Source organism: Carassius gibelio, chromosome B23 (genome assembly GCF_023724105.1).
Source record: "Carassius gibelio isolate Cgi1373 ecotype wild population from Czech Republic chromosome B23, carGib1.2-hapl.c, whole genome shotgun sequence".
Classification (NCBI taxonomy): Eukaryota; Metazoa; Chordata; class Actinopteri; order Cypriniformes; family Cyprinidae; genus Carassius; species Carassius gibelio.
In genome coordinates, this window is record NC_068418.1 from 16,709,738 (window position 1) to 16,730,874 (window position 21,137).

General features: G+C 36.1%; 2 protein-coding genes across 3 annotated transcripts in view; one reads left to right on the forward strand and one right to left on the reverse strand.

Annotated features, from left to right (window-relative positions):
• Positions 1 to 11,286: 11,286 nt before the first annotated feature.
• On the forward strand, positions 11,287 to 21,044 carry LOC128012161 (olfactomedin-like protein 3B). 2 transcript variants are annotated; one of them, XM_052595217.1, is made up of 4 exons: positions 11,287 to 11,545; positions 13,256 to 13,538; positions 15,095 to 15,909; positions 20,919 to 21,044. In XM_052595217.1, exons 1-3 carry the CDS (start codon positions 11,435 to 11,437, stop codon positions 15,883 to 15,885), a joined length of 1,185 nt encoding a protein of 394 aa, XP_052451177.1. In that variant the 5' UTR covers positions 11,287 to 11,434; the 3' UTR covers positions 15,886 to 15,909; positions 20,919 to 21,044. The 2 variants fall into 2 exon arrangements, with proteins under 2 accessions (XP_052451177.1, XP_052451176.1); XM_052595216.1 differs by lacking the exon at positions 20,919 to 21,044 and having other exon boundaries at positions 15,095 to 17,604.
• LOC128012160 (synaptotagmin-6-like) overlaps positions 16,700 to 21,137 on the reverse strand; it is a 40,343-nt gene continuing 35,905 nt past the window's right edge. The window contains exons 6-7 of the mRNA XM_052595214.1: positions 20,899 to 21,049; positions 16,700 to 19,191 (exon numbers count right to left, since the gene is read on the reverse strand). Coding sequence (XP_052451174.1) covers positions 19,120 to 19,191; positions 20,899 to 21,049 — 223 coding nt within the window. The 3' untranslated portion in view covers positions 16,700 to 19,119. The remainder of the gene's footprint in view (positions 19,192 to 20,898; positions 21,050 to 21,137) is intronic.

A 21,137-nucleotide genomic window follows, 5' to 3' on the forward strand; every position in this document is an offset into this window, starting at 1 on the left:
ATTTAAACAATATAATATGAGCAAGATTTCTGTACTTCTGAATAATTAGCATTGTTTTTCCCCCCCCAGAAAAGTCACATACAGATTAAATAAATATTGTATAATATTGTTAACTTACATTTTGGGTACTCTTGCTAGTTACTTTGTCTATTTTTGCTCCTAAAACAGATCCAAATAAAACGAGCAAAACCAGATGGCCATGTCCACATGTACTTCTACGTTTAAAAAAAATTCTCTGTCCACATGAAACTACGAAAAAGCATGCTATGAAGCACTGTCAAGAGCATGCCAAGCCAACAGGTGGCGATATAATCTCAACCTTAAGCCATGTTGGCCAATCTGAAGCCTGAAAAAGTTTCCAGTACATGGCGATAACATTGCATGCTCTGACATCACAAGCCAAAATCTCCGGCTTTGCTGTCTACACGATAAGTCAAGTCAAGTCACCTTTATTTATATAGCGCTTTAAACAAAAAACATTGCATCAAAGCAACTGAACAACATTCATTAGGAAAACAGTGTGTTAATAATGCAAAATGACAGTTAAAGGCAGTTCATCATTAAATTCAGTGATGTCATCTCTGTTCAGTTAAAAGCACAAATGCTATTTTGGGGATTTCCGTTTTTCATTTTCCTACCTAATTTTGAATGCTTCCCTATACTAATGCTACAGTGTAAGCTCAGAAAGTTTGGTATAATTTCAAAGGAAACCCTTTGAAATTACATAAAACACTGTTGAAATTGATAAAAATGACAATATATGCTGTCTGTGTTATAATAAATAGGGAAAAAAACAAGGCGCTTTTTTATTTTATTTGTGTAAACTGAAGTTTGAAATGGTATAACTCAGGCATTGAAGGGGCTGGCAACTTCAGACCAATTGCTTGTGATTCTTCCAACTGTCTGCTATTAGAGGAAAACAGAAATTTCTTTCTATCCTAATCTATGCAAAAGTTATTCTATTCCAACTGAAGGAAGGAATAATACCATTTTTGTATAAAATTTTTGTCTAAATAAGTATGAAGTCATCTTTTGCACACTTGCAGTATGGAATAATGTGATCTCTGTATATTATTTGACAGAAAACACTCAGAAGTTACATAAAAAGCTGCTGTTTGTGACAAATAGTATTATTTATGTTGTTTCACATATGATGAACCATCTCAATACAATGTGCTTTTTTTGTGTGTGGGTTTTCTGAAAGAGAATAAGTCATATTACACGATAGCAGCATGCATAAAATTATAAAAAATATCTGGTCTATCACAATCTAAAATAGAATCCACAATCTCCAGATTCATATCGTTTCATTTATGTCTATTCTGCATCGTGTAGAGATTGAGAGACCTTGCCTGTCTCTTTCATATTTCATATTTTGATTTTTTATCAGCGTGTATTTTGGTTTCGGTTTCTATACAGTGTAAACAAGCTCCCCGAAGCTTTTGCGCGAACTTCGGAGCGTCAACAAACTAATTTATGTTTATTCCCCCAGTACTGTACGGATTACTGTACATTCACTGAGATGCGGTCGAACACTGCACAGTTATGAAAATAAACATATTAGCTTATTGCTAGCGAAGCTTCCAAGCCTCAGAATAAAGAATCAAATGTATGAAAGCGAGTAGCACGCGTATAGGCTTACCAGATGCGCGTCCTGACCTCTCCACGGCGAAGTTGGCCACCCGTAACTTGTTTTATGAATATTATGCATTATAAATCCGGAGCGTCGGCCATTAGTAGTTTTTTCCTCGCGTGTCCTTTGTTTAGAAGCAGCCAAAGACTCAGTTTCCCAGACATCATTGCGTCTCCACAAGCGGAAAAGGAGTGGGCAGTCGCTGTCCAGTTCCAGCACCCCCGCGGTGCTGAATCACAGCTTCGATTGGAGGGAACGACTTGTGAATTGCACCTATCAGGACAAATAGCGCTTCACAAAAGAAAACAGACGTCTATAGCAGAAAAAAGGCATTTAGACCCGTCTATATGACTTGAAGATCTTTTCAATAATACAGCCATTGGAGCGCTTTTGCGCACTTGTACAAAACGCTTTATATCTCAGCAATGGAAGCACGCAGAAACGTAAAAATGGTCTTGTTTGAAAGAAGAGATTCTAATCTAAAAGATTATATCGAGTATATAGGTATGCGTGGCTGTTTGCGGCTGACTGAAGCGGTGCAAAATGTATAAATAATAAGGTGAGAAATTTTACATCGCGATTCTGTTGAAGATCATTCGATCTGTGATTGTCACACAATAAAATGATCTACATCATCAGATTCCTGAGAATGAGAGCTTTCTTGTGATATATGACTTGACTGTTTTGTGAAAAATATTTTAAATACACATTCTTACGAAAACGTATTCGCAATCGTTAGATGGAAATTTATGGGGGGGGGAAATATATTTCTTAGCATAATTTGACTACTTTATGTATCATAAAACCCCAATTAATGGTATTCTTTGTAAAGAAAACACTCTAAGCTTTCAAATGAACCCATTTTTGGGCAAATGCCATATAAGGAAGGATATGCAAATGAGACACAAACATGTGGCATGCTATTTTCGGACCCGGTACCGGGTCTGCAGAGTTTAAGAGGTTTTAAATAGTGTCTGTGCATTTATTTGCAATCAAGTCAACGATATCGCTGTAGATGAAGTGACCCCAACTAAGCAAGCCAGAGGCGACAGCGGCAAGGAACCGAAACTCCATCATTGACTGAATGGAGAAAAAAACCATGGGAGAAACCAGGCTCAGTTGAGGACCAGACGAAACCAGTAGTTAAATTCCAGGCTGCAGCAAAGTCAGATTGTGCAGAAGAATCATCTGTTTCCTGTGGTCTTGTCCTGGTGGTCCTCTGAGACAAGGTCTTGACTGTGGATCTGTCTCTGCGGCACATCTAGTTGTCCTGGTCTTCGCTGTCTTTCAGGGCTGTAGAGGTCCTTTCTAGGTGCTGATCCACCATCTGGTCTGGAAACGTACTGGATCTGGGTGACTGCAGTGACCCTATGATCTGGATACAGACTGGATCTGGTGGCTACGGTGACCTCGGAATAAGAGAGAAACAGAAAAATATTAGCGTAGATGCCATTCTTCTAATGATGTAGCAAGTACTTTGGGTCTTATGTGAACTGTTTCCGATTCCGGTTTACCTAATTACTGCAGCCTAAAAATCATTTAAGAGGGGGGGGGGGGGGGGGGGGGGGTGAAATGCTATTTCATGCATACTGAGTTTTTTATACTGTTAAAGAGTTGGATTCCCATGGACAAAGTTTCAAAAATTAAGTTGTACGTTTGAAGGAGTATTTTTGGAAGAAAGTCTTTTTCGAATATGGGTCTGTGTGATGTTAGATGGAGCGGAATTTCCTTATATGGGTCCTAAGGGCACTTCTGTCGGAAGAGCGCAGGCTCCCGTAGAGCAGAGCACTGAGAGCAGAGACATTCACTGATCAGAGCGAGAGCGTCGCGAAATGTCACAAAAGAAGTGTGTTTTTGGTTGCGAGGGCAAGACAACCCTGCACAGATTACCGAAAAAAAAAACATTAAGGGACCAGTGGACGGAGTTTATTTTTACAGAGCATCTACGGAGTTGTGCAAGTGTTTTTGTTTGTTCCCTGCATTTCGAAGATGCTTGTTTTACAAACAAGGCCCAGTTTGACGCCGGATTTGCGTATCGTTTATTTCTTAAGGATGATGCAATCCCAACGAAAAAGGGTCACGATCGTGTGTTAGAACCGCAGGCGGTGAGTAAAACTGCTTCAAATATCTCTGTGTTGTTAACTTAGCTATCGGCGCGTAAGCACATCAAGTAAACCTTGTACACCTTTAAAAAAAAAAAAAAGACGAAATAAAGTGGAACTTAGTCATTTTCCAAAACCGCTAAGCAAATATATACAGTTTAATTACATACCACATAGAGACGTCCTGCTGTAGTCGTTGCTTCTGCTGCTCTCGTTCAGTTTCAGCCTCAGACTTCAGACTTTTTGGAGATATGAAGGATGCAGCACTACTCTATAGGTACTCAAGATTAACAGGAGATTGAGTGAAAACGAGCATATCAACCCCCCTTTAACGGATTTGGATATTAAAAGCAAATTAGTATGTTATGTGTAAGCCAGTTTACAGAGATGGGTCTTTAATCTAGATTTAAACTGCAAGAGTGTGTCTGCCTCCCAAACAATTTTAGGTAGGTTTTTCCAGAGTGTAGGCGCCAAATAGGAAAAGGATCTGCCACCTGCAGTTGATTTTGATATTCTAGGTATTATCAAATTATCAAAGTTTTGAGAACGTAGGGTACGTAGAGGATTATAATGTAAAAGGAGCTCATTCAAATACTGAGGTGGAAACCATTCAAGCCTTTATAAGTAATAAGCAATATTTTAAAATCTATACGATGTTTGATAGGGAGCCAGTGCAGTGTTGACAGGACCGGGCTAATATGGTCATACTTCCTGGTTCTAGTAAGAACTCTTGCTGCTGCATTTTGGACTAGCTGTAGTTTGTTTACTAAGCGTGCAGAACAACCACCCAATAAAGCATTACAATAATCTAACCTTGAGGTCATAAATGCATGGATTAACATTTCTGCATTTGACATTGAGAGCATAGGCCGTACTTTAGATATATTTTTGAGTTGGAAAAATATCATCAGCATAACAGTGAAAGCTAACACCATGTTTCCTGATAATATCTCCCAAGGGTAATATATAAAGCATGAAGAGTAGCGGCCCTAGTACTGAGCCTAGAGGTACTCCATACTGCACTTGTGATCGATATGATACATCTTCATTCACTGCTACGAACTGATGGCGGTCATATAAGTATGATTTAAACCATGCTAATGCACTTCCATTGATGCCAACAAAGTGTTCAAGTCTATGCAAAAGAATGTTGTGGTCAATTGTGTCAAACGCAGCACTAGTCTCAGTACTATGATATGGTCTAAATCCTGACTGGAAATCCTCACATATACATTTTTCTCTAAGAAGGAATATAATTGTGAGGATACCACATTTTCTAGTATCTTGGACAGAAAAGGGAGATTCGAGATTGGTCTATAACTAACTAGTTCTTTGGGGTCACGTTGTGGTTTTTTGATGAGAGGCTTAATAACAGCCAGTTTGAAGGTTTTGGGGACATATCCTAATGAAAATGAGGAATTAATAATAGTCAGAAGAGGATCTATGACTTCTGGAAGCACCTCTTTTAGGAGCTTAGATGGTAACACTGCAACCAGAGTTTTTGAAAATCTTCACCCTGGCAGGAGTTTTCAAAAATTTTCGGTTTCAGGGATGTAGAGCTGCGTTTTGTGTGTGGACAAACAGCCAAACTGCATCGAAAAAGCTGCGGTTTTGAAAATACCTGCATTTGTGTGGACAGGGCCTGAGACTACAGAGCAAAGTAGCAGTGCTGTGAATCTGTTGAGTCAATGATTCAGTAACTCAGTCATAAAGACTGAATGATCTGTGTTTTGACTCAGTCATAAAGTCACTTGCTGCCACCTACTGGCATAAGAGGGAAGTTCGTATGATTTTATTGACTAGCTTGTAACATTATAAAATCATATTCAGCCAAATGTCTTGTACGCATTGACCACTTTGATCATATTCCGAATTAGGAAAAAATTAAATGCAAGTCAAAGATATGAGAAACAAAATTAATTAGTTTACCTCCTGAGTCTTTTGTACGTTTGTCAAGAGAAAGACTTGTCTTTACTGTGCTGTAACAAAAGTTCATAATACCTCCTTTTGCAAATACTAGTGATATCTAAATCCTGATGAGACATAATTTTTTGATCCATCATTATCTCCGTTCTGTATAACAACTGCGGTTACGATACTGTTAATTGTATTATGTAGCACACAGGGAGCAAACTCTGAAGCATTCCACATATATTAGTCATATTACAGTACTAGCGCTGAGAGCTGGGCTGTTTGGAGTCGAGCGTGAGACAACATGTTTGGCTGTCGAGCCCTGTTGTGGATAGCAGTGCTGGTGTAATTAGTGCTCGGTGATATAATGGTACACAGACACACCCCCCAGCTCCTCACAAAGTCTTTCAGAGCGAGAACAAGCGGAGCATTGGCAATATGACATTGGTGTCTCAGCCTCGCCAAAGATCCTGGACGCCCCATGACGGCTGGCCATTGACCAGTGCCCCATATGAACCCACAAGTGTCTCCCAGCTGTAGCGGGGCCTAAAACGACGTGCTATGCTTAGCTTGCTTCAGCCCACTTGCTTGTCGGAGAACATGTGTGAGGTACGAGGGAACAGGTTTGTCTTTGATGGGAGAGTTTGTTTTTGGTTCTCAGTGAGGAGAGAGAGGTGGCGTAGTCTGGCCGCTGACGTAGCCTGTGGGACAGCCGAGACCAGCTGGGAGCTCCTGTGCTGGGATGATTGCCTGTGGATTTAGCTCTCTGTGGATATGTCTAGATACTGTGTCTTTATTTCCAATGGCCAACCTGTTGGACAAGAGGACTGCACTGTGTGTGCTCTCTGAAATGAATGCTGCTCTGTTAGAACTTTTCCAAAGCTTTGCCAACTGTCCTCTGCCTGTCTGATGTCAATAAAGCTGACCTAACACACGTAGTTTAATATACCAATTAGGGGCGTGATGACATTTTGAAAATGGATTTGGTAAAAGAAATGCCGCATTTTTTACGCGGTGTTGCAATGTTGCATAAACATCACATAATTCACTTTGGTTTATATAAACGTTCCTTCATTATTACCTATATGAGGGCGGCATTATTCTCAGACATGCTTCTTCAAGTACCAACAACTTCTAATAAGGGTACATTTTTCATGACTATGTTTCTTTGACAAACAATAATTTGTTTTCCACCTACAGAAAGATCTACAGGGCTGGGGATCATTACATATTACACAATTCAGTTTGCTTTCAGTTCATCAAGTCCCAAATTGATTCCAAATGGTTCTATTTGGATTTTTTGGGGTAAATTTCATAGCTTTGATAGTCTATCATAAAAGTTATACAGTGCAGTGTTAGAAAAGGCTCATTTGGAGTAGCACTGTGTGTTTTTGATTCACCGAAATGAAGCGATTCATAAGAGTCATTTGATTCGGGATTTGGACAAGTTGCTATGTCCTGCAGCCAGAAATGCTTGAAGAGATAAGCATGGAATAAGATTGGATGAATAGATGTTTGCAATTCATACTCTTTAAGTAAAAAATACCTTCTCATAAGAATCGTTTCCTTTTATTATAACCTTTATAATAAAATAACACCCATCTTAATGCCTTTGAAGATCCATCCCCAATGACCACTCACTGAATCACATAAGAGTAGAGAGGAAAGTCCAGACTTTCAAGGCCCACAACCTGATTAAGTCCTCAAAGTGTGGCCGAGGTTGGAGTCAAAAAAAATAAGTATCAAGTGAGCGTGCTGCTAATTATGCCTTGACTATTACCTGGACTGACAGCAAGAGAATGGGAGGAAAGGGGGTGGGTCCGGAACATTCAGTCAAGCAGAAAGTTCCCAAACGCTGAGGCTAACACAGGTCAAGTGATTTGGCGCCTCGGGTGTATTAAAGCTATTTACAAGAGGCAGAGGGATTTATGGTGCTTTTGCACAGTCTGTTCTTTTATATGACCTGGCACTAGGTGGTCATGCTTTCTGACCTACTCAATCATTATTTCGACCCAATAAAAATCTTTCTTTTCATATGTATTTAGACTGTTTTTAGGAGCTAGAAGTGTTCTACGAGAGCAGGCACCATAATCTCAGTCTTTTTTTTTTATAACGACCCTATAAATAACACAAGCATATATATATATATATATATATATATATATATATATATATATATATATATATATATATATATATATATATATATATATATATATATATATATATATATATATATATATATATATATATATATATATATATATATATATATATATATATATATATATATATATACAGTATATGTTTTTTGTATATATATTTACTGTCACTATTCAGCAGGGTAAAGATATTATTAAAAATCAAACAGAAGTATTATGATAAAGAAATTGTGTACACTATGTTGTGCACTAATCTAATAAGAAAATGTGTAACTGATCATGTGACTCCGTGTAGACAGTCAGATGTTTTTGCTTGTACTGAAGCTCAAGATGTTAAAATCTTGCTGGAGGACATTATCAGTTTTTACCCAAACCTGTGGTGTTAATGCAGCTCAAATGCTGTCGTCATTAAAGGAAAAGAGAGACAAAACAAATAATAAGACATTCTGAAATATATGTATTTTAACACAGCACAATGGATGCAGGTCAAAAACATTAATCTAGTGCAACAACAACAAATTAAAATGTAGCAAAGTGGAACACAACAAATACAGCCTTTACACCATCATATCATCCCACACAACTTTCTTTCTTCAGATAAATACAAAGGGTTTTAGAAAAAATAATAATCCATGTTTCTGCAATCTGCATATAATGCAGGTGTGCAGCATGTCCAAAGATGAAGCTTCAAAAACTACACAAAGTGAATATGACAACCTTGTTGACGATAGGTGTGTGTAAGAAAAATACAAACACTAACTAATAGTAATAATTAAAATAGCAATAAAGATAGTAAGAACACTAAACTCAAGGTCGCTTTATGATAATATAGGAAATAAATGTGTCAGCAAGGATAGAAAATTGTTCATACAGTCATAATTGATCATACAGTCAGGGATCAGATAAAACAGTCAGGAATCACAGAAACAAGAAGCAAGGAGATATTAAGGTGGGCTTTGAAATCTTGTAGTGAGGAAGGCACGGATGTGTTTGGGAATAAAGTCCCAGAATAGGCAGAGATCCAAAATGCCCGTCCTCCAAACAATGTTAAGTTGTGCCGTAGAACAATTCAAATATTGACCAGGGTATTAGCTTTGTATAGTTTTTAAAGTGGTCTCATACAAATATATGGGCTAAAAAACTTTGTTAGAAAGAATAATTAAATAACAAGTGTTATTCAGTATATCATTATAATATGAGTTTTCCACTGCCTAATAAGAACATTTCTAAACATGATTTACAGTTAATTTAACATACATTGTTGTAACATTTAGAGATTGGAGAGTTGTAACATTTAATGAATAAAGTAATCATGGCCACTAGAATATAAATAGAATTTAAACTCTTTAAACTTTGACACTGTACCTCTGTATGCTTTCTCAGATTTGATTGTGAACTTTTTAAGCCAGATGTTTACCTGAGAAAAGTTATAACTGAAGCTGAAATGTGTGCTTGATGCGTGAAAACAAACCAGTTCTTGGTTATCTAATGTGCATTAGAATAATAATGCAAAAATGTAATGAGTACTTGTCAAGGTTAAATAAGATCGTAAGGAGTAAAATAATAATAATAATAGCCTAATGAATTTGATTTATAAAAAATCTCAAAGTGCTACAATACGGCATAATAAAACAAGGCAATTTAAACAAAACAATGAACAACAATTTTAACATTAAAAGGTTTAAAAGAAATGTAAACATTAAAAGACTTTTTAAAAAGGTATGTTTTAAGACCCTTTTTAAAAATATCAGTCCTTTGTGGGAGTGTTAAAGGAGCTGTTTTTCTTGTAATCAGGTACAAGTAGGCAGTTTAAATTGTACTTGAATAAATTACAAATACCCCTAAATAATATTTACGTCTAGTTATTAAGTAAAATTACTCAAGTATTTTTGTATATTTAAACCTCATGTAAAACAGTAACAAATGGAATGGAATTGAAAGAAGCATCAATCGGAAAGTCAGGTAATCTATACTCTCATTTTCACAGCTTGCTTATGCTTCCATCTAGTGGACTTAAAACAAATTTGCTACTGAGAATGAGTTTTGTGAGTTCTTTTAGCTAATCATAGTATATTTACTGTAGATTATTTTTGTTTTAAAATAGACTGACTTGTATTTAGCCTCACAAACAGTGCATGACACTACATAACTGTAGTTTGGTTTAAAGGCATAAAATCAGTCAGAAATCTGTCATGGTTCCCCAGTCTGCAAACTGAGAATGTTGTCATGATGACACCAGATGCACTAGCGAGCCAGAAAAATTGTAAGATTTAAAATAAGAGAGATAGGACAAGGTTAAATCACAGCATGATGCATGCATTGTCATATATTTAACTTATCAGTTTAGACTGATCTGGCTATAGAAATGCAAAAACAAACTCTTACCCAATCTTAGAGCAGTAGGATCTGATCACTGCAAACTTGTTTCTGTGTAGGCCCACACATGGATCCTCTTCATTCAGGTTCTTGCTCCTCATGTCAGTTTTGTTCTTGGATATTTGGTATCGAGCTCAGGCTGCGTGAATCCTTGATGGAGCTCATCTGTCCGTCAAAACAAAAGGTCAGTTTCTTCAGTCACTTGGAGAGCACATCGACGGGCGCTGAGACAATAGGTTAAAACTCTGAGAACGAAGAAAGAAAAAATGTAACAGTACAAAGCATTTAAAAAATTCAAAGTGTTGACCCAGTCAAACCACACATTCTTTCTTAACAACAGTCTTCAGTTCTCAGAGCTTTTCCTTTGAGAATTGAGGAACATTTACTTTGTTGGTCCTGAAGAGAGATTTAATCATAATAATCGAAAACTGTCAAATGTAAATGTTTTTCACTCTGCATAATTCAGTTCGGCATTCAAGGAATCTTTAGTTGCATTTCACTTTAAATGAATCGAGTGCCCTTTCACTGGTATTTGCATAACCAGGATGATGGGATTTTCTCATCCATATATGATATATTTCTGATCAAGCAAACATGATAGAGGTTTTCTATTAAAACTTAAAAATGGGGTCCTTGGTTAACTCAGAACAAATTTAGTTTGTCATATTTAACCACTTTTGAACCAATAAATATCCAGTATGAGATAATTTGTGCATTTGATGGACAACAATCTGTAGAATCTTAAAAATAAAGGTTCTGTATTTCCTATTAACAGTTCATTGAATTTATATTCTTAAATATTAAAATATTCTTTTTAGAAAAAATGGTTCTTTTAAGAACTACTACTCAGCGAAAGGTTCTTTGAAGAACCCAAAATGGTTCTTCTATTGCATTTCTTAATTTTAAGAGTGTATTTTAACATAAAGCTTCATAAATTGGAAATAATATGTTATATAATTCATATTTTCACTGTATTTCACTGACTTCATCTTTCAAGCACTCTCTGGAGGATGAAGAGAGGCCAGAGACTCATGGCTCCTCCCTCAGTGTTAGTAAAAACATTCCAGCCAAATGAGAGAGCCAGCGAATTTGAAACCCTGGAAGTCCGTGTTTCTGGTCCCTTCTCCTCTCACATGCTCACTAGAGGACAAGGGCGGCCCATAAGCAGCTGCAGCACACCAGCCTCACAGAGCTTGGAGTGTTCTTTTGTTTCGTGGAGTACCTGAAAGTGTCCCTTCTCCAAAACCACCATGAAAGCTACCATATTCTTCATTCTCTTGACCATTTTGGCTCGTTCAAAAGGCCAGTACCACTATCAAGGCCTGATGAACTATTTGGAAAACAGGATGCTTGCTATGGAGGTAAGAGCAATTTGGCATATCTGGCTGCATTTCAGCATACTTTCTGCATTCCTGCTAGTTTTCAGCACATTTTACAGAGACGTCCACTTTTCTAGACATGCATGTCTCACATCTACTTAAGATTTATCGTAAACTTTCTTTTCCCGAGTGAAGTTGTACCCCAGAGCAGAGAAACATCTCTCTGATTGATAGAACAGTTTCTCAGTAAGGCTGAACTGATAAAATATAACACTGATTCAACTATTAAACAGTCTTTTTCATAAAATGAGAGTGAGGTTGGGTACAACAGGACTGAAAGCTCTTTAAAATAAATAGTTTTTTTCCTGGTCCCAAAGTACAGTATATGATTACTGGAAAAACATTTTTTTTAATGAATATTTAATGGAGCAACAAAATGTATGCAAAACAAAGTTTGTTTTGATTCAAAATCATGTAATATTAAATTCAGCTAGAGCAGCTAGCCTGGAGCAAAAGGCCCCTGGGGTGACAACAGTGATATGCTGTGCATATTTAATAGCAATATTGGCAATTTGGCTTCATATTCACATACTTTTAATACTGTAATATATTTTGGTGAAATGTTTAAGCATTGTTCTGTAGCCCTTACAGCAAGGGGGCTTTGGATCTCAAATCATTAAACCTATTTGACAGCTGCTGAAATAACTGATTTAAGCACTTTGAAGAAAAATCTAGTGTTTGAAAGTTTAGGGTTTTTCCCTTCTTTTTAAAAATTTTATTCAGCAAGAATACATTAAAGACATTTATAATGTTACAAAAAACACACATTTTCAAACCTTATTCAGTAAAAATCCTGAAAAAAAGTATCATGGTTTTCTCAAAACCATTAAGAAGCACAACTGTTTTCAACATTGATAATAGTTAGAAATGTTTCTTAAGGATCAAATCAGCATATTAGAATGATTTAAAAAAATAAAAATAAAAATGTTACCCTGAATAAACACTGTAAGTCGCTTTGGATAAAAGCGTCTGCTTCTGTAAATGCATAAATGTTAATTTTAATTTAATTTAATTTCTGAAGGATCACGTGACACTGAAGACTGGAGTATTGATGCTAAAAATTCAGTTTTGACATCCCAAGGATTTAAATATATTAAAATAGAAAACATTATTAAATTGTAAAAATATTTCACAATAAATTTTTATTTTATAATATATGTGATCATTTAATTTATTCTCATAAGGCCGTGATCTTTTGTTTATTTTATTGAGTTTATTTTATCAAAATATTATATACAATTAAGTCACTATATAGCTGTAAATATGTTGCATATTAATCCTTTTCTCTTATTAAATCTGATATATGGAACTGAAGCATCTCAAAAATGTTGACTCCGACTCGGCAAGAACAGGTGAATTTCTAAATTATAGAGGCAATGGTTTTTTACATTTGTTCAAAACTATGTATTGTACTTCCCTCGAGTCCTTTTGAAAATACTCTCAGACATTACTCAGGTTCTCCATCCCCTGACTCCAGATAATGATCGTGATAAACCTTTCAAATAATGAATCAGCTTTTTATTCTACAGTTTCCTTGACTGGGAAAAAGAGAACACTTCTGCAGCATAATTACCACAAGCTCTTTAATAATGCACAGAAAACTCATCATTGGGATAAGTTTATCACCGGAAAGAAATTGCTGCACTCTGTGATCATCTGAGTGACTCATTAGTGTGTTTGTCATTCTTCCAGGAACGCATTGCCTTGTGGCATGAACAGAACAATCGTTACAGCTCTGACCTGAAGGAATTCAGGCAGCAGGCCGCAGACCTGTTGGAGAAGTTAGGCAAGGAGCACAGCAAACTGCATTCAGACATGGAGGGTGCAGGAGCACGGGTAGACCGTGTGGAGCGTGAAATGGACTATATTGAAACCCAAAATCCCCCTAAGCCTTGTGTGAAAGCATCAGACAAAATGGTGGAACAGGACGTGGTTGTCAGAGAGAGGAAGAAGGAAGAGTTCTTTGAGTTGTCTGGTAAGTCGGGAGAATTGAGTTTTGACAGCTGAAGCATAACTTTTGATCATGTACTTTCAGTCTTGGTCGAGGGAGACTTGCTAAATTTAGCATGCTATTACACAGTAGAGCAGTTTGGGGGAAAGGTTTGGAGTTTTCTCTGGAAAATTGTAACACTGGAAAATCAAACTGGGAGAATGAATAGCTGCAATTCAAGACTGAGAGTATGAGCGATGAGCATGTGCTTTGATTTAAGACATTTGTTTGTTTTGAGAACTAGCATCCCAATGACACTCCCCCATACTTTGCTTGTGCTGTAGGCCGTGTGGCCGTCTCATAAACACTCTTTGCTTTGATGGTAAAAACCCTGGCTTCTGCTAATGCTTGTCTTATACCGGGGGTTTATTGTATTTAGAGGAAACATGCGGTGTGTTCTGTTGATTAGGAAACAAGGAATAAAGAATCAAGCCAATCAGTTCACTGGATTAGCCAGTTGGCTTTTGGGTTAGATGTTACACAACTGTTGGCTTGTCGCCTATTTTGTTAATATGATGGAATCAAAGCAGACAAATGTAAATGTGTTCCATTTGGCTGCTCTTCTGTCTGAAGTGCGGTGTTGTTAACAATATGTATAGTCCAGTAAATACCAAGACATTAGCAAAACAAGACATTCATTTTTTTTTCCAAGACTGAATCCAAAATTCCAATCCATGTAATTAATGTATTTATTTGGCAACAAAAGTTACTTACATGTGTTGTACATTAATGTTTCTGGGAAAAAAGTCTCTTTTGCTCACCAAGGCTGCCTTTATTTGATCATAAAATACATTAAAACATTAATATGTGTGAAATATTATTACAATTTACAATTCATGTAATGAATGAATGAATAAACGAAGAACTGTATTACTGGCCCCAAATTCTTTAAAATTACTGTATATATCATCAAAACAATTTTATAACAAAGAGAAGCACTGACAAGGGAATCCACAAATAAAAAGTGGGGGGAAAAAATAATAAAATAAATTTCCATTAGCATATATTTGATTGGACGATTGCTATAAGCTTTATTATATTTTTGGGGGGGAACAATTGGGCTCTCTTTAATTTATTGAATATGTTTAATAGAATTTTAGCAGCAAAATGTGACAAAGTATGACAGACGAATCTATTAAGCCCAAAATGTATAAGCCCAAAATGTTTCAATAAATTATGTGTCTTCAAAATTATGTATCTTAGAAATAGTTCCCAACGGCCTGTGTATTATAATGAAGTATTAACAGATATCCTCATTAAGCCCAACACAATCCTCCCTTGCCTGTAAATTTATAACAGCAGACATGGCATTTAAGAGTGGATCTTTCACTGCTGAAGGCTCACGATGTGAGTTTACTTGGTTTATTTCTTTAATAAAGAAAAACAAGGGTTTAAACTCACAATCTTGGCTTCATTTTTCATAAAGCGCTCTTCCAGTGCTTGTGCAAACTATGCAGTCTGTATAAATTGCTTTCAGAGTTTGCCATATTAATCATAGGACTCTTCCCGTTGACATTAATCATGTTTGTTTTCATCGTCAGTGTGCGTGAACATCATATCCAGTCTGAAAGCTATGAAGATCCTTAAGAGATTGGGAAGCCCGAAAGGTGTCTGGACCAAAGATGCCAGATCAGCGAAAGTCTATGTTTTTAACGGAACGTCCGACAACACGCTGTACGAGTTCAACTCCGTGCGAGATCTTTCGGCATCATCAGGCGTGTCTAAAGGCAGACTGATCACTGTGCCCGCCGCTTGGAACGGGACCGGTCATGCAGTCTACGACGGCTTTCTCTATTACGTCAGTGAAAGTTCAGAGCTCCAAATTATCAAGTATGACCTCAAGAATGGTTCTGTTGCAGACAGCGCAGTTTTTCCCATGGATGACCGCAGCCCGGTGTACCAGCTCAATCCAGAGACACTGGTGGACCTGGTGGCAGATGAGGATGGGCTATGGGCGCTGTATCCGGCTGGAGACACTATTAATCTTGCTAAAATGGATATAGATTCTCTGGATATAGAGCAGATGTGGGACACGGCGTGTCCTAGGAATAATGCTGAAGCTGCTTTTATTGTCTGCGGCACGGTCTATGTGGTTTACAACACCAAGCCACCGAGCCGCTCGCGTGTGCAGTGTGTGTTTGATGTGAATGACATGGTAAGCAGCGGAGAGGCCCCTTTGATTTATTTCCCCAGGCGCTATGGTGCCCATTCCAGCCTCAAATACAATCCTGAGGAGCGGCAGCTCTATGCTTGGGATGATGGGTACCAGATTCTGTATAAACTATCGCTGAAGAAGAAGTTATGGGCGATCATGCCACCACCTGAGGAATAGTGGCCCTTTTTTTAGCTCTTAAAGGTCTGTCTGTTTCTGGGTTCGAAGAGTTTTTTGTGATTTTGCTGGAAAACATAAATCTTGCCATTATTTACTCACCTTCCTATTATCAAGTCTTTATGGGTTAATTTCTTCTAAAGAAAACTGAAGAAAACTCATATTTCTTTCATTCAGGTACAATGGACGAGAATTGAGGTGTTTGAGCTTCAAAAAGCACACAAAACCACCATAAGTCAGAACTTTTAAATTAATTGGTTGATCCAGTTCACAATAATTTGCTCACGACTGAACCTGGTCTCAAGTTCAATTCTCTGATACTGAAGGGGAAGATTATCTGTTCATTTGAATCAACTTTAAATCTCAAACGAGATGAAAACAAAATATTTTAAACCCTGTTAAAATTTAAACCCTGCTTTTTTTCTGCAATACTAATTTAAGATAACTTAAATATAGGCCTGTTTCTAATAAAACAGAAGACTTGAAATATAATCTCTTTTACAATATAAACACATGCAACCACTTTTATTATAGTAGTTTTGTTTCCTTGCTGCCGTCCAGTCCATTGTAATTAAATGGTCAACAGCATTCAGAAAAAAATATTAAATAATAATAATAAAAAAAGTCTTTGGTTTTGGAACAACTTGACAAAAATGGCATTTTTAGGTGAACTAATCCTTTATCTTTAAGAATACACAGGTATATTGCTTTTGTTGCACATATTATAAAAAATATGAGACTCAATAAGTGATTGGTCAATGCTAACCCACTTTTTGTGATTTGATGTTCACAAGATTGAGAAGAAGCAACTCCATCCTTGAAATGACTGAACCAACATTTTATTTTGGCATTTTTGAAATACAAGAACTTTTTCAAACATTACAAGTTATATTGCAAGTACAAATGATCAATACAAAATTAGAAAGTTGTTCAGATTCACAAGGGGGCAAAAACACCAGCACACAAAAGTTAGTGATGAGGTAAAGAACCAGATCTAAACCTTATTAATTTTACATTCACCTACAGAAACACACTCTTGTTTTCGGAGTATTACAACATTGGTGATATTGTAAAAATGGGACCAAAAGTTGTACTTTGTCACAACCATTTCTTCAACAAGTTGACTTGGAATTTTTAAAGATTCTGTTAAAATATTAAATCTATTTTACTATATAGAAATATTTAAAGCTTAACAGATACCGTAGGGGATGATGGGGGACATTGTGTAAAACTAGCCCCAAGTGCCATGTATATTTTAAGATATTTCAGCAACACCAGCTGGAGATCAGTGTAAAGTCTTTGCTCTGGTATCTTGAACCGTGCCCACCATCTGTCAATTGACTTCCTGCATAGTAGGTTGTTTCTATCAAGGGTCAGCTCTTGTGCATTTGTACGCGCATTGAATTTCTGTGAATTTCTGTGTTTGAAACATAGAGTCAAAATGTCCAGGAGCTTGAACAGAAGTTCTATGCATTTATGTCATTTGTTTCCAGCATATACAGTGTTGTAACTACTTCTTCTTTTTTAAATGAATGAATGAATTTAACTTCAGTAATCATAAATAAGCATTTAGCAGGGGTTTGCCTATGTTCTGTTATGTATGAATTAACCATGTAAAACAAAATTATTAAAACCACAGGGATAAACAAAATAAAATATTGCGGGCAATGAAAGTATTGAATTTTGTTAAACCATTTATGACATTAAAAATCCAAAAAGTAATACTATTTATTATTTTGATTGCTCAGTTTAACTTTGTTGTGCATTACATATTATAAAATTAATTATTGGGCAATATGGCATTCTTTTTTTATTCTTTTTAATTTACAGAAACTGATCAGTCAAATAGTTGAGTTATACAGATAACTGATTCACCGTTTAATTCACATAGTTTCAAGTATCCCTTTTGTCTACATTAAAATCAAACAAGCAAATAAAAATTTAAATCTGAAGAGGAACGTAAAATTAATTGCCTATATTTTTATGCTGTAATGTTAATCCTGCTCTTTTATGCAATACAGAATATGAATACACACACACACACACACACACACACAAACATATATATTATATATATATAAGTTTGAGCATACATTGTTTACTCAAGACATTTTCCCAGACAATGTGTCAAAATACAGAAAACTTTGACAGTCCAATTTTACTTACAATGAAATTACATGTCAAAAGATGAATGAGATGTCAACATTAGATTGAAACAGCAGGAAGATTGAAAAAGGAATTGAATTGCTATTAAAGTAGTGTTACTAATATTCAGAACCGCTTCTGTAGCTCTTTAAATGCTATTGTAACAAAGTGAATAAAAGCCACATAAATCAAATCAGACCTCTATGAATATTTCAGCACTTTTACCTTAAATGCCCACTTTTGTACTCAAGGTCTCGCCGATGAATATTAATGTAATCAAAAGTTTTTTCAGCTACATTTGAAGTGTTTTTGTGTGCGAACGGGAACTTCTTTACAAGTAAACGTCTTTGTTTTGGCAAGATACAGTATTAATGGATAGGAAAAGTTTGTTGTGCTCCGATAAATTTAGTCTCTTTTTACACATAACATTTATACAACATCTATAAACTGATAAATATTCAAATATTCTTCATAAAATGTGTACCTTCACACAGTTTTCATACAAGGATTTGACAAAGAAAAGGGTTTGTTCGTAGTATACAGCACATGACAAATCCATTCCTTTCTTTTTCTCATTCACACAAAACAATGTCCTTTCCCTCAGTATTTTACTGTATACACCAACCTTTCTGACCTCATTCCCAGTACTTCCAAGAGTTGATCCAACTTTCAAAGTCTTTAGATCAGAGCAGAGCCATCTACAAAGAGCCTTGCAGTGTTGTGCAGAAACGTCTGTTTGCGCATAGACTGCTTGCAGAACACTGCATCGGATTTCAATACTTCAGGAAAATTCATATGGGAAAGAAACATCTCCGCTGACGATACCAACCTATTCTAGGTACACAACATTGGCTTTGAATAGTATTCTAGGTACAGAGGTTTGTAAAACACTCCTAAGAATTGACTGAGGATCGTACGAACTGGAACAGCTTGAACATGGTGAACATCAGGGCAAAGACAGCAGGATCTTAGATCAGTGTTTGGGAACCATCTAAAGCAACCCATAGGAGAAAATTGAAATAGCAGGGCTCTCGTTTTCATCGGAGTGACAAACAGAGGATGCTGAGCCTGTAGTTTTACATATGGCTCTGATCAAGGGCTGGCAGGAGGTTTGGGGGAGGGACAAGACCCCTGACTGTCAAAACTGGCCGTTCTAGCTTTCCACTGTAAGAGAAGACATATGAGAAACCCATCAATGAGAGCATTATAGAGAAGTTTATTATTATAGCAGAAGAGCTGCACTCTATAGAGTGGATTTCAATCTGTGGTTGCATGAAATAGATGTAACTGAAGTTATATTACAAGTTGAAAATGCTTGTTAATAGCGTTATTAGAATTATTTTCTATAATGAAAAATATATAAAATCAATATATGAATATATTTTTTAAATAATAAAAAAGTATATATTGTTTCAATTATACTGAGCAAAGCAAGCAAGTCCAATCACACCTAATCCTGTTCCACTTTAGCAAAGTGCACACATGACAGTACAGATTAACTAGTGCTGTCAAATGATCGAGGTTAATCACTTCCAAAGTAAAAGTTTTTGTTCACATAATATATGCATGTGTACTGTGTATATTTATTATTTATATATAAATACACACACATGCATGCATTTAAGATTTGTTTAATGTTTATATAATGAATATTGATTTGTAAATCCATATAAATATTTTCAAAATTCATACTGTATTTGTGTGTCTGTAAATATACATAATAAATATACACAGAACATACACAGATATTATCCAGAAAAACTTTTATTTTGGATGTGATTAATCATGATTAATTGTTCATCAGCAAACAAATGAACCTACTCTGCTAATTAATATCTTGTGTTTTATGCAATTATTTGCATTTTACAATATAACACAGTTGTAAAAAGAGAATTAGCCTTTTGGAAGGCCTTTGAATAGAATCAAAATCAACTTTTCATTAAGGAGCTCAAACTTTCCCTCTATACCAGTGCTGGCCTCTAATCTAGCACTAGTTTTATAATTTGAGGAATATGAAAAGTTAAAACATTTCTATACATGCACTGTCAATTACAATTTATTTGATATGTCAAACCTCTAACCCATGACAATAGTTTAAATGTACCCAAATTCTACCGGAAAACTGCAGACTTTGCAAACTAATTTATTCAGTGTAAAAATGGACAATGTAAGCATTGTTCGACTTAACTATGGAGAACACTAATCTCAATAAGGGTGAGTTCTAATAATATATGATAATTTAACTCAAAATCTATTGAAAACTATAACCCAACTATAACCCCAAAAATTTTTTTTTTGTGGTCTCTGAAAGCCTTTGTTTATTGCTCAGACCTACTTTATTAAATGTAAATGCCCCACTCGCCACAAAGAGCTACACCTCCAAACACAATGCACAGATGCCTAGACATGACCTCAACTGAATCATATTTAATGATGTTTGTTCAAAACAAAGGAAAATTGTATTAAAACTGCATATTATTATTTTGAACACAGCAAGAACATTATTAAAATAAACAAAGAGATCAAAATGTGATAACCTAACATTTGCATAGGGCCAAATACAACCCCCTCTCATGATTAACGCTTGATCACAGGTCAGAAAGGGGACAGAATTTCAGAGTGTAAATTAAAATCAGCACTGACATATTCTTCTCATGTGTTATTCATAAATCACAGTGCAAGTGTGAGGACGTGACTAGAGGTATCTGAATGTTTACAAAGAAAGATTGGTGACTGGTCAGAAATGAATTCTGGAAATGCAATTTGTATATAAAAAACTTAGTTCTTAGTTCTATATATACAGTAATTCAGAGAGTTATCATTTCTACCCCTCATATGTGTGTTTACATTTGCTGGAGGGAGGTTACTTACCTGTTTTTCTGATTTCTTAGATTCCAGCAGGGGGTGCCAGTGTGCAATTGGCTTACGGGGATATGCAAGCATCTCATTCCAGTGGTCTCTACCTAAACCTTCAGCACCACTGCCCAAACGGCACACACCAATTATCTCATTGTGCCCCACCCTGAAAAAAAGAATAAACTGTTACCAAATTATCTATTACTCATCCTCAGCCTCAGGTCATCCAGGACACATTACATCAGCATTACATC